The 14,300-nt window shown below is 39.6% G+C and overlaps 1 protein-coding gene across 1 annotated transcript; it reads left to right on the top strand.

Annotated features, from left to right (window-relative positions):
* Window positions 1-788: 788 nt before the first annotated feature.
* Window positions 789-12,704, top strand: LOC133226634 (plasma membrane ascorbate-dependent reductase CYBRD1). Its single transcript, XM_061380386.1, has 4 exons — window positions 789-1,119; window positions 8,049-8,257; window positions 10,874-11,028; window positions 11,241-12,704. Exons 1-4 carry the CDS (start codon window positions 933-935, stop codon window positions 11,542-11,544), a joined length of 855 nt encoding a protein of 284 aa, XP_061236370.1. The 5' UTR covers window positions 789-932; the 3' UTR covers window positions 11,545-12,704.
* Window positions 12,705-14,300: the final 1,596 nt, after the last annotated feature.

The raw sequence follows: 14,300 nt of genomic DNA, 5'->3' as shown, positions 1-14,300 counted from the left end.
CCGAACCAGCTGAATGTTCTGCAGCAAAGGAAAAAGCAACTGAATACATAATTTGATAAAACTGGTCCAATCTATGAAGCTGTATTTTTGGCAAGTGTTGCCTGTTGTCTCATTTGCAATTCTGTTTTGGTTTCTTCTACTTCTCTCTCACGTCCCTGCTCTGAGCCTTTCCACGCTGTTGGAATTATCTTAATTTTTGTGCTCTCTCTTTCTTAGCTAGTGGACATTTGATATGTTTGATGTTATTTAACAGAACAGTGCCCAAATACTCCTGCATGCTTAGGCCAGAGCCCGTATATGAAACTGGTTAGTATCTGGTTTACATTTACAGCACTCAGTGAATCCATATGGAAGTAAAGGGGATGGTCATGATGGAATGCATGCTCCAACTGCAGGCTGTCAGTGTCTTTAAGCATGCTCCTGCTCTGCATTTTCTGTGTGCTCTGTGTGCTCTGTCTGCTCTTTATCACAGCAACGTTCCTGCTTTATCCCTTAGTGCATACGGCTGTGATGGCTTATCTTTATGGCAGGGAGAGCTGCGGGGCTGGCGCCCTGGCCTGGGACGGGCTGACACTGAAACGCCTTTTCTAAAGCGGAGTTCTGAAAGCGACGGAGAGAAACTCTCTGTAAGTCTATTAAAACTGCTTAAGAAAAGAACCCAACCCCCGAAAACCCGAGCAAGACCCTCCTCGTGAAAAAGGTGTGCCGGGACCGCGGAAGGTCGCTGTCGCAACGCCTGGCCGAGCGGAGGGGCTCGGAATGCCGCCCTGCTCTGCTCCCACCCTGCTCTGCTCCCGCCCCTCCGGGCGGGCACCGTGTCTCGGGGCGGCACCGCCCGCAGCTCCACCGGCCCGGGCCCGCACCCGACCCCGCCCGGCCGCTCGGCCGGCCCCTCCTTCGAGGAGCTCGCTGCCGTGTACGGGGCTCGGAAGATGGAGGACTACGGGCGGTTCTTGGCGTTACTGATCTCGGCTCTGCTGGTCGGCTTCGTGTCCGTCATCTTCTCCCTAGTTTGGGTCTTCCACTACCGCGAAGGGCTGAGCTGGGACGGCAGCGTGAGGGAGTTCAACTGGCACCCCGTCCTCATCATCACGGGCTTCGTCTTCATCCAGGGCATCGGTGCGCCAAGGGCCCCGGGCTGGCACGGAGGGGGCCGGGCCGGGGCGGAGTGGAGCGGCGTGGAGCCGCTGGGGAGCCGGGGCTGCGTGGGGCCGGGGCTGCCGCACGGCGGGAAGCGGCGCAGCCGCCGGGGTGGCCCGGGGCCGGTGACAGCGGGAGCGCCGCTCCGCGGTGAACGGGCCGGAGCGGTTTAGGGAAGTCAGCGCTCCCCGAGAAGGGACAAAGAGTTCCTTGTAATAAGCCAAAACTGCTATGTTTTTTTTCTGCAAGCACTTGTTTACCCTGGCCTGGCATTGCCTTGCACTTGGAGTAACGCTTGCGAGCTGTGTTTTCCTAGTCAGCCTCAATTTATGCAAGTTGAGAATCGCAATGTCAGAAATGCTGCTCTAGGAAAGTTTCTTGCTTTTGGCTCCCTTGCTTTTGGCTCTCTCCCGTATCCCAAGAGGAGAAAGGAAAGTTCAGTACCACTGAAGCTAGATCCAGGAACGGGGTTTGTGCCAGAGAAAGCGTAAGCATCGTTAAAAAGCAATTCATCAGCCCAGACGTAATAGAAATCATTTTGGAAAATATACGTTTTAAATCCATTCTTATTATTTTGCCTAAGTAACATACAGTGATTATGATGCAGCGGGGTTTTGGTTTGGGTTTGGTTTTTTTTTCATAGAGTGTATAAACTTTCAATTACATAGAGTTCAGCCTTGTACTAACTGAAATGTTTCCCATTACACTTAACAACACGAACAGTATGCTAGGTCCTAAGTGTAAGGGTTGGTCCTCGAGGCCAAGAGGAATACTGGAGTTTGAACTGTCTTTGTAGTTAGCGACATTGGCTAATTCCAAGAAAGCAACTAAATTAGACACACTGCAGTGGAAAAACTGGAAACTTTGGAAAGAAAAATACAATGCTCAGTAAAGTTAAAAAGCAGATAATGAATGATAGAGGACCACAGAGGTGCTTAGCTAACTGCTTGTGAATATATTTAAACTAGAGCTAAATACTGCAAAAATAAGGGCATTGGACTGTATCTAAAAAATTCTTGTCAACTTATGCTAATGGTATTAAAACTAATGGGGAAATTTGACAGAGAAAACAGCTTCCGGCAGTAATTTTTCATAAACTCAGTGACAAAGTTTTTGTAGTTTCAACACGAAGAGAACTAAGTGAAACATTAGGAACGTCTCCAAGAAGGGCAAAAAATTCTGCAGAGCAGTGGAAATTCTCCCACAGTTTTACCACTGTCTTCTGGGGTGAGACGATGGGGAAGATTTTACTGTTCTTCAACTGTAAATCGCTGGAGACTTACAGTATCAACGTAAGCATTTGAAATAGAAGAGAAACTCGAATTTTGTCTAGACAAACTTAAAATTTCAGTTTTAATAACCTTATTTATATGCCTTTCACTGCTGAAAGATACCCTGCATCCATCCAGCCAGAAAACTTGGCCAGCACATCCAGACATTCATTCCAGTGGAACATGCTGTTTGCATCACATGTGTGCTCGCTTGCTCTTCAGCAAGAGCCCAGCCAGTCAGAGGCTGGAAGATGCAGGAGGAGCGGGTGGCTGTCTAGTTCTGGCTATGAAGGGAATGTTGTGATTTGAACACACACTGCACATTCCACTTTTTTCAATGGCAGTGGAGTGTGTTCTCAGCTTTGTGGCTTCAAGTTACAAATTATTATTGAGCAATAAACAGTAATTTGAAGTTGTTTTACACAATATTGCTCAATAGGAAGTGTAATTTCAGGCTATAAATAAGCAGTGAGAAACACCTGGTGACTTCACTAAGATCTATACTACTTACTATGATCAAACTGCTGGTCTTTATATAAGCATAGACTTTTTGAAGAAAATAGGGAGAGGTTTTCTGAAGCTTTTTCCTACACATTGTTTTTTATTGCCCTAAAACTTGTTTTTTCCCAGTGTCACAGTGTAAGGATGTTGACTCAAGTCTTGTGTAGGTAAGGATGTAAAGTAAATGGAAGTTTACTTTTACTCTGCGCACACACACAAGAAAAATAAGTCTTTCAGTAGTTAGAAGTGGAAAGGAATAAGTTAACAAATATCTTGGTTAAATTTGTGGAGGGGATTTGAAAAAATAACCAAATCAAATGTTTCTTGAGTTCATTAGTTTATACATAGGATAGAAATGTTGTATGTTGGTCTGTAGGGGGTAGAAAGCATGACTATAATAATAGCATATTGGGAAGTAGATGTCCCCTGATAAAAGTGTTGCATGTATTTGTCAATCAAGTGAAAAAGCTGTAGACATGTTAATACCTATTACTTATGGATCAGGTGGATCATTTAGTTTTGGGTATAGGATACCTGACAAAACACTGGCAGTGCACAGTAATTCTTCAGATGATTTTCTACACTTAAAGTGGGGAAAACAGAGGCAATAGAAGCCTCTGTGTGTATCAGTACATATTTTTTTAAAGAAAAAGATAGGGAAATAACATGAGGGAAAACAGAGTTTTAAGAAGGGCTTGAAGGAATAGTAGTGTGATAGAATGGATTAAATAAATAAATAAGGAATCCTGTCTTATTTCACATGTGGAAATGTTGAACAGTGATTGTAGACACAGGGCACGCTCCAAAGGAGTATTTTGTACTGGTTGGTTTGAGCCAGCTCTAGCCTTTTTCTGGCCTTTTTGAAGGCCATGAACTAAATTAACTCAAGTAGCAGAAAACTAACACCCACCCGGCCACCCCAAGTACATATTTTTGCTGGAATAGAAAGTCGGATTGCCTGCACTAAAGGTCTCTGAAGGGCCGTAGATGGCAGAAGCGAAATGGTGGGCAATGTGGAAGAGCAAGAAGAAAGACTGCAAATCAATTTTAAAGTAAGCATAGTCTTTCATCATGAAATCACACCAAAAGATACTGCTTCCTCTGAGTTATCTGACAAATCTCTGCTTCAAACATAAAATCCCCCAGTCTGTTCAAAGGAAAAGTAGCTAATTGCTGGAGTTTCTAATAGCCAATGGACTGCAGAGTTCTCATGAACTGGAAAGGCAAATTACTTCTGAGCTGTAAGGATCTCGTCACAGGCAGCTTGTGAAGAGGCAGCTCTCTCGATGAGCTTAGTTTGAGTTGTTTGAAATCATAAATGGGCACTTGTTGATTCTGGTGTTAAAGTGGTTCCAAAAAAATCTACTGGGCATTCAGAACATGCCAAAGGTAAGCAACGGGATCAGCCAAGATGGAGCAAGAGAGGAAATGGGAGGAGTGAAGAGGAACATTCCTTTCTGGCACCCCAGTGCACTCACAGAACCACGCTGTGTGCCTCCTAAAGGGGAAGGCATCTCATGAGCAATCCATGACATCTCTCCTACAGCATGCAAAGCATGTGCCAGTCAGAAGTACTAGAGAGCTAACTCTAGAATTTTACTTTGTACATTTGGCAAAGAACAGATGTCACATGCCACATACAAGGTATTGTAAGATCACTCAGCCCTATGTGACATGCTTTAAAATCAGAGCTCAAAACAGGAATGAGATCTGAGTGAAAAAGCTGCATCTATGGGTGCATAGACTGCCACCACTAAAAATGCTGTTAACTGTTTATGTGCTTTTAACCCAGGCTAGCTTAATCCTGAGATCAAATTACAAATTGAGTCAGTTCTTAAGAGTTTCCACCACTGAAAGCAAAATCTTCCTCCTCCTCCCTGCTTTGCTCCCCAGATTGTCTTGCTACCTCCCGCTGGTCAGAAAAGTACCAGTTAGTATAGAAGTAAGGGAACAGAGTAGTGGTGAGGAAATAGGACTGTGTCTTTTCACAGTGATAAAGTCAGATCTGCTCAAGTTGCAATATGTAACATCACACATAGCCCTCATGGAAGGAGGATTAAACCAATTTGCACTATTGTGCCTATGTCCTGGGTTGTGGCATGTAACATGCTAATGCATGGTATTGTTAACAAGTGTCCAAACTATCAGACTGTATTCCTTGCTTTTCTATCATATTGCTTATGGGAAACAGCCCAGACAATTCATGGCCCAGACAGAAATCTGAGACTGAGTGACTAGGGAGTATTACAGTGATTTTGAAAGTTTAATCAATTAGATGACAGCACGTTATGCACCAAAGAAAAATGTTATCCAGAAATTCTAACCTGGACTAGGCCCTCTGAAATCAAAGACTGAAAACTGAGACCAGGACCTACGCACATCAAGTTTACCTCAAGCCATTTAGAGTACACTACCCTCCTGCACTTGGAATAAATTACTGGCAATACTGTGGGCCATGGAGCAAGGAGGATTTATTAGGAATATCCTCATGGGATGTTTGGGATATTTTGGCATACCTGCTTTACAAAATTAAAAATCATAATCATTAGAACTAAGTTAATTAATAATAGCCTGATGCAAGCAATCATTTCAATATTAACATAAGACTACCACAGAACTTTTGGGCAACTGTTGGAGGTGATCATAAGCTTGCTGTGCTGAATCATACCTGTGTCATATAGATTGATGTTGTCAAACTGTCTTAAAAACAAGGCTTCTATCTTCTTGATTTTGTAGGATTTATTACTGCTACTTTTTTCAAAGTAGAAAGCCAAAACCTACCTAAGTGCTGTATATATTTAAGTATTCTAAGGAACACCTTCATACCAAAGTATACATTGATTTAAAATCTGATCATAGTCTGGAAATGTCACTCGTGAACAGTGTTTTCTTTGTGACTCATCTAGTGCAGTACTGTGTTTCCTGGCATGCAGCCAAGTTAAAAAAAAAAAGTGTAAACAGAACTTTGAAATTAATTTGCCATTTCTTACTACTCAGCACAAAGTACAGCACAAATATTCCATTTATTTACCATAACCTATGCTTTCTGCATAGGTTATCTGTTACGGAGAAGTAATGAGTCAGGTACACGAGAATCTCTTGAGTAAATTCTTAATCTTTGCATTTATCAGGTCATACTTCTGTTTTTTCTTCTGGTGCACATCTATTTCTTAATGTTTGGAACAGGAACTTGTTTAAAACTCTGCATATGTTCCTATTCTTTTAGTATAGCTAATTACATATAAAGATTTGAATGTAATTTCATAACTAGAAACCTTAAATGAGGACGTGATGAATCAGATGAATGGAGATCAGACTTCATTTTTGCTGAGGCAAAACATTATGGATGTAGGCATCAGCCTTTATTGGTCACATAATCAGGTGTCCTCATAAATATTTGTCCCGTTATCTGGATATACTTATGTGCTGTCATGCATCCAGAATTACTGCCTGGGGCTTCAGTGATGTAACTGGTCTCTGTGTATCTCCTGTGGAAAGCACCTGGGTCATACAACAGGCAGGGGGCAGTTGTTGCAGGGGACCTAGAGGAAAGAATTTGGCAAGAAGCAGCTCTAGGCCAAGTTACTCTTATGGACTGTTTGGAGTTAGATCACTAGAAATTGTTGGTTTGTTCAGAGTGGCCAAAACACTGTTTGCTGGAGTCACTAACACAAATACAGGCAAAACCTCCTTGCATTCATCTAACAGTGGTAGAAGAGTTGCAGCTGCCAAATCCTTTTGTCTTTTAAGAGATAGATTATGATTCCCTTATGCTGAGTAGTGTTTTCCCATTTCAAATAGTCCTATTAATGTCACAGAATCACACAATCATAGAATAGTTAGGGTTGGAGAGGACCTTAAGATCATCTAGTTCCAGCCCCCCTGCCATGGACAGGGACACCTCACACTAAACCATGTCACCCAAGGCTCTGTCCAGCCTGGCCTTGAACACTGCCAGGGATGGAGCATTCACAACTTCTTTGGGCAACTTTTTCCAGTGCCTCACCGTGTCTCAATGCAGTAAATATATCAACGTAATAGATAGTTATATAAATATCTACCCCATTAGAGATTAGCATTATCCAAGAGAACAACTATTAAAAAAAAATAATCTTACATACTTTCTCAGTAGGTAGGCTTCTGGATGTAAGAATTAGGCCCTATTCCTCCAATTTGACTAGTAGCAAAAAAATCAAAATCCTATGCAGAATCCCTCTTAGATCAATTTAACGAATGAGGAAAAGACAACATGGAGTTGTTTATTGTTCTTTTTTGAAATGCACTTAAACTTGGGTTGTTTTTTTTTTTTTTAATTGGGAAGAAATCTCCCTAAAAGCTATATTTAAGATTGAGTTGCATATTTGTGTTGTGGTTTAAGCCCAGCCAGTAACTCAGCCCCACACAGCCGTTCGCTCACCCTGCTGCTTCCCCAGGCAGGATGGGGAGGAGAACTGAAAGAACATAAAACCCACAGGTTGAGATATGAACAGTTTAATAACTAAGATAAAGTAAAATACAGAGATAATAGAAAGGATACCAACAATAACAATAATGATAATAAAAGAAAACAACAAGAGAAGAAATGAAAGCTCAGAAAACACAGGTGATGCACAATACAATTGCTCACCACCTGCTGACTGATGCCCAGCCTGACCTGAGCAGCAATCAGTTCTTCCCAGGTAACTCCCCTCAGTTTACATACTGGGCATGACGTGCTGTGGTATGGAATAGCCTTTGACGAGTTTGGGTCAGGTGTTCTGTCTCTGCTCCCTCCCGGCTTCATGTGCCCCTCCTCACTGGCAGAGCATGAGAGACTGAAAAGTCCTTGATCAGGGTAAGCATTATGTAACAACTGAAAATACTGGTGTGTTATCATCATTGTTCTCAGACTAAAGCCAAAACATAGCAATGCACCAGCTACTAGGAAGAAAAGTAAGTGTTACAGCTGAAACCAGGCAATTTGGAATATGCTATGCTATGTGTAGAAGAAAAAGCCTTCTAACAGACTTTTTAAAGGATTAAAAGTTGGATTTTGCTGTAATTTACAATGGAACTAGGTGAATGATGCATGATTATTAAAACCTGAGAGAAGTTATCCTATGAGGCATAAAAATCTTGTTTCTGTTCTTTCTTCAGCTATTATTGTGTACAGGTTGCCCTGGACCTGGAAGTGCAGCAAAGTCCTAATGAAGTTCATACATGCTGGATTAAATACCATAGCTATGATTCTCGCAATTGTTTCTATGGTAGCCGTGTTTGAATACCACAATGCCGGTAACATTCCTAACATGTACAGTCTGCACAGCTGGATCGGGCTGACTGCTGTTATATTTTATTCTGTCCAGGTCAGAACCTAACTGTATTTATAAACAGGTATTGAGTAATTCAGGCACAATAGGCCCTCACTAAAACACTGTAACTACTCAGATACCCATTTTACATTCTGTGATGTGGCAAATTAGCAAATGTGCAAATACAGAATCCTTGCCTACAAAGAAAAAATGTATTTTAAAGCATATGTTGTTTATTTGTTTGGATAATGGCAGTTTATTCACTAATTAGTTATAGGATAGTGTGTTTGTAAGCTCTATACACTGCTGAAGTGAAAGCAAATTATTTGGTTTGTTGGCAGCATATATAAATACAGTGAGGGATTTTACTAAGGAAGTCTCAAATGGTTTTCCTTTTTTACAGCTATCATGATTTTAAGTAGTCACTTCTTGGCCTCAAGACTTCTGTTTATCAGCAGAACAGTGCAGCAGGGAGCAGTGCAGATTGAAAGGATCTGACATCTGAATGAGCTGCTAGCCAGTTTTCCTGAATCAGCAAAAGTTTTCTAAATGCTCATGTACATGCTTTTAACTGCTCCTAGTGGCAGACAATTAGAGTCATCGTAATCTAAAATGAGCTAATCTGGATTGCATTTGGCATAGAATAGGAACAGACATGCCCTGACATTTAGTGTACGCATACAGATGTGATGTTTCTACGTACATGTTCTGAATTGCCTATACTTTATCATTACACTATGGAAACATATTTTGTTCCTTCAAATTGTGACTCTTCATTTTTTTGCCAAAACACCAAAAAGAAATAAGACTTAATTATCTGGTGATCAAGCATTAAAAATCCCCAGCTAAGGAATTTGGGTTCTGGACTTTTATCCTTCACTGCTCTGGCTACCAGGTATAGGAAATGGTGTTGAAATAGTGATTTTAACACTTAGAAAAAAAGAAAGCATATTGCAGCATTGTCACATATATTCTTTATAGCTGAAAAAATGAATAAGAATGAATATGAATGAATAAGAAGGAACAATGTTTTTCTTGTTAGTAATACAGTTATTTCAGGGAAATCTGTGCTGCCACTATCCTGGGTATCATCATTTTTTCTAATGGTTCAAACAAAGAATTGTAAATAAGAACTTAACTCTGACTTTCCTTTTGCTACTATAAACATGATCAATGGCACTTAATGCCTTGCCTGTCTCACCAACAGAACTCTGGTGTTACTTCCTCCAAACTGGAATGTAAGTCTCCAGTCAGAGACTGCTGTCTGTTAACTGATTGAGCACTCTTGTTAAAATATAGTCTCAAAGTCTCTGTTAATAGAGAAGACCTGTGTCATTTGCCAGAAATGGCATGTCAATCTCAAAACTGAAAAGTTATGGGGAGGGGGGGGTGTGTGTTCACATAATTCTATACCTATAGGAACGATAGTGTAAATTTACTGTATTTAAGCCAAATGTATGTTAATACAGTAAAACACAAGGACATAAATTTAAGAACAAGGCAGAAACATAGATTGGAGATTGGCTCTTGGGAAGCAGTGTCTCTGGGAAGTACTCAAAGATGACATGAAGCTCAAAATGAATTCTCATGATGCTGTGAAAACAAAGGTAAATTCTAATAAGAGATTATCTTAACCTTCATATATGGCATTAATGAGATGAATATGAAATCCTGTGGAATAAATATTTTTTTTAATGTAAAAAAAAATATATATAAGGCAAAGAAAAACTAAACAAGTAAATTGAGAGCTAGAAAAAATGCCATCCAATGAAAGACTTAAAAAGTGTCAACTGTTTAGCAAATCTAAACAAGATTAAGAGAGGTCTTGATTATGGTGTATTAAAAAGCTTCGCAGGGAGAAAATGCCAGGCTGTTTAATCTAACAAGGGAATTAAAAATAAGCACTGAGACTGGAAGTTAAAGTAAGATGAAATGCAAATTTATGCACTATTTCTAATTTAGCAACAGTGGTGAATAATGGCAGAACAAAATAAAGAAGGGATGCAACCTCAGTATGAATGGATAAGCCTGTGACTCAACCATGTGACATGATGGGTTGGTTATCTTCTGTCACAAAATAAGTGCTAATGGGAGGGCTCATGTCCCCTAAATAACTTCACACCACTTGCACATCTTCACTCTGTAAATGCCAACTGATTGATACACTGAGAGACTGCTGCCTTTCTAAAGACATGTACTTTAACTAACACTCTAACAAGGTAGAATTATTTAGTCCACTTAAGTCAAAAGGTGAGGCTGCATTCTGATCTTCATTTATGTGTAAATCTGCAGTAGAAGCAGAGAACAGGACTTGAAGAGACTGCAAAAATCTAGCTCTTCACACCTTTAATATATTACTCAATTAGTAACATTGAAAATTTGTGTTTCTAGTACTTAGTTTGGTTGCAGTTTTAGCATTACCAGTAAGTCTGGACACTGATATTAGCTGGGATTATTTATAAAATATTTCATGTCTGCTTCCCAGGTGCTAATCCAGAATTACCGCTTTGGTTTTGAACAGAAAGACATTCAGAAATAAAAATGCCAATTCTTTTCAAATTTGTACCTGACAACATCTCAAAATGGAATCTTTATGATGATTTTTATTCTGCTTGAGAAATTCACCTTGTTTCCCGTATAGGTTTAACTATGAATCTGTTTTGTGTTTAGCTTTTCTTAGGTTTTGCTGTCTTTCTGCTCCCTTTTGCTCCAGTTTCCCTCCGAACAGCAGTTATGCCAATACATGTTTATTCGGGTCTTACCATCTTTGCAACGGTGATTGCAACAGCTCTCATGGGAATCACAGAAAAGCTTATATTTTCCTTGTAAGTATTTTTTTCCCATTTGTTTATCAAGGTTATTCACTGCAAACTCTATTCCATTTGCACACAATAACAACCACTGAATATTGCACCATTGTTTTCTTTTGCTTTGTTTTGTTTTTAAAAGACTTCCTACCTAGTAGGTTTCTGATGTTTCAAGACCAGGACTGTCTGTAAAACAACTGACCTTATTATTTTTTTTTTATCTTCCAAAGGCGCAGTAATCCTGCATACAGTGAATCCCCACCAGAGGCAACTTTGGTCAATTGTCTTGGTGTTTTGCTTGTCATATTTGGTATATTTATTCTGTGGATGGCAAGCAGGCCCTATTGGAAGCGCCCTCCAGAGGAGAATGCTAAAGCTCTGCTGACTACTGGAGGGACTCCTGAAGGCACAGAAGAAGAATCCACGATGACAGATGGTGGCACTGCAGATAAATCTGATCTGAGGATCAACAGTGAAGCAGCCAGAAAACAAAACCTCAAACTTGATGAAGCAGGACAACGATCAACTATGTAAAGACAATACACAGAATAACAGTATGGTTATACTGCCAGCCCGCCTCTCCCTCACCACTGTTCCTTATGATTTAGTTATGTTGATATATAAATAGGTTGGGGTTTTATTTGCTGTACAGCTTGCTCAAAGATAGTAAAGTTTTCTGCATATGATTTAAATTCCAGTAAGTCTCAAACATATTATATAGGCTCATGCTCAGTCCTCATTTAAAAAAAGCGAGTGTGAATGCTATAACGGGAGAATCACATAACTGGAAAATGTTCTCCATATTAACAAGATTGAGGCTAAATTTTGTTCTGAGTTATTTTGTAGGTTATGTATAAGAGTCATGAAGTATATCCGACAGCAGAATTTAGTTGCTCACATATAATTTTTCTGGTAATTTCATGCTTTGAAAGCCCTGATTTCTTGAGTTGATTAACCCCCTTCACCAACTTCTAAGATTTAAGGTAATTAATCACATAGCAGAGTGGCACCATAAAAATGTTTTGTCTTATTTGAAAAGATACAGATACACACTTAGAAAAATATGTATCACTTAAACCAGGTCTTCCTTTTATCTCAGATGGCAGCATTTTCCTATATTTGCACAGTTCTCTTGATTTATGGCACTAGACTAGAAATTAGGAACAGAGAAGAAAGCAGAGAAGACTGCTAGCAGTCTCACAGAACAAAGGATCTTGAAGTGAGAAATGGTTCTTATAGGAAAGTGCTGAGCTTTGCTGATTTGATTAAAATGCTACCTGTTAACTAAAAGCCAATTTTTGTATCTCCACACTGGTGTCAAAATCATCACTGTTATGGGCATGAAGACATACTTTAGTCTACAAGCAAACTATACAAACTCTTATGACTTTTTAATTTGAAATTAAATAGTTAAATAATGCAATTTGAGCCTCTACTGGCACTTTATAGCTCTTCCTAGTAATCGGAGTATTACTGTATTACATTCATTCATTATTTTCACAGATATAAACAGTGTTTGTATTTTTTATTACTACAGCAGAATAATTATAGTAGATTATTTTGATTGCACATGCCCAAAAGGAGGAGCCTATTATAATCTCTTGTAAAAACTGTAGAGCCCACTTCAAGTCCAAATTTACCATTGCTCATGTTGCAATCTAGACAGTTTCAGACAGCATATAATTTCCTATTTTTTTAACTGTGTAATTTTTTATGTACTTCAGCTTTTTAAAATGTTTAAACACATTCAACTTTAGAAAATACGTTATTTTTGCAGTTCAGTATCAGGACAATTCTGGTCATGAGTTCTTTTGGATCTTCTCTAACAAAAACATCTGTTATTTGATTTGTAATAACATTTAGTCATTTGGTGAATGCAGTATAGAAAGCTAGCATAGTGAATTACTCGGAAAACTTTTCTGCAGTACCATCTGGTACTTGAGGACTACATCTCAGGGTTCTGTGTTTTCACTGACACGTTTGTGGATGGCTGGGACCCACCTAGATTTAGTGAATTGTTTCATTTAAACTGTCTGCTTTTAAATACCTTAGTGTAAAATTCGGGTATGACAGGAGGAATACTAAACTACTGTGTGAGCACAAATAATACAAAACTACTCCTACTACCACTAATAATAATACTAATGATAAGAGAAATAACAAGGGGAGAGAATATAAAACTAAAGGGGAATAGGGAAAAAATCAATAAACGTGATGCACAATACAATTGCTCATCACCTGCTGACCAATACCCAGTCCTACCCAAGTGGTGATCCAATCCTTCTGGGTAACTCTCACCAGTTTACATACTGGGCAAGATGTGCTGTAGTACGGAATACCCCTTTGGCTAGTTTGTGTCAGTGTCCTGTCTCTGCTGCCTTCCAGCTTCTTGTACCCCTCCTCACTGGCAGAGCGTCAGACTGAAAAGTCCTTGATCTGGGTAAGGATCACTTAGCAACAACTAAAACATAGGTGTGTTATCAGCATTGTTCTTGGACTAAAGCTGAAACACAGCACCGCACCAGCTACTAGGAAGGAAAAAAAAACACCTTACAGTTGAAACCAGGACAAGATTAAAATCCAAATAGTACTGATAGCAGCTTTCTTAAAAACAAGAGCACTTATTTTACATTACGTTAATGCTCAGCTGACAAGACCTGATTACGTTATGCATAATGTTATGCGTCCTATTACAAATTTATATATTGAACACTAAGTAGGAAGAGGGATTTGCAGTAGTTTCTGGAGAACTCTAAACTGCGCTGTTGTTTTCTGATCTCGTTAAGTTTTGCTCAACAAGCCTGCTTTTTGATTAAATCAGTAAGCATCTTACAGCTGGTGGATGCATGTTTAGTCTTCATGAAAGGTGCTCTATTAATACTTTTGAAGTATAACAGATAAAATGAATAAATGAACTCAGCTGTTCTAGTAATTTACTATGCTAGCTTTCTCTACACACACAGGCAACAGCAGTCTGAGTTGGTATGTACTGGCCTGTTACCGTGTCTCGTCCATTTGTGAAAATGAGCTCTTTCAATCCTTGCCTAGTACCCAGTGCGTGGAAGGCAGTCACTTATGTAAGAATTGCTCTGGAAGAAACTGTCTAGTATATTGGGGAAAAAAAAATCACAAAATCTGTGATTCCTTTTGTTATGACATTGACTTGGATGTATTGAAATCAACAGCTTTTAGGTGAATGGTTCTATATGCTGTTAAGCTACAGCAAACAGTATGTCTTCTGGTTTACGTTTTATTCCATGTACTGTTTAAGGGTAATGATACTTGAAAAA

Source organism: Neopsephotus bourkii, unplaced genomic scaffold (genome assembly GCF_033783945.1).
Source record: "Neopsephotus bourkii isolate Nb327-2 ecotype Australia unplaced genomic scaffold, CSIRO-AGI_Nbou_v1 NB_196, whole genome shotgun sequence".
Classification (NCBI taxonomy): domain Eukaryota; kingdom Metazoa; phylum Chordata; class Aves; order Psittaciformes; family Psittacidae; genus Neopsephotus; species Neopsephotus bourkii.
Note: the sequence above shows the minus strand (reverse complement) of the source record. Positions and strands in the feature narration are given on the sequence as shown.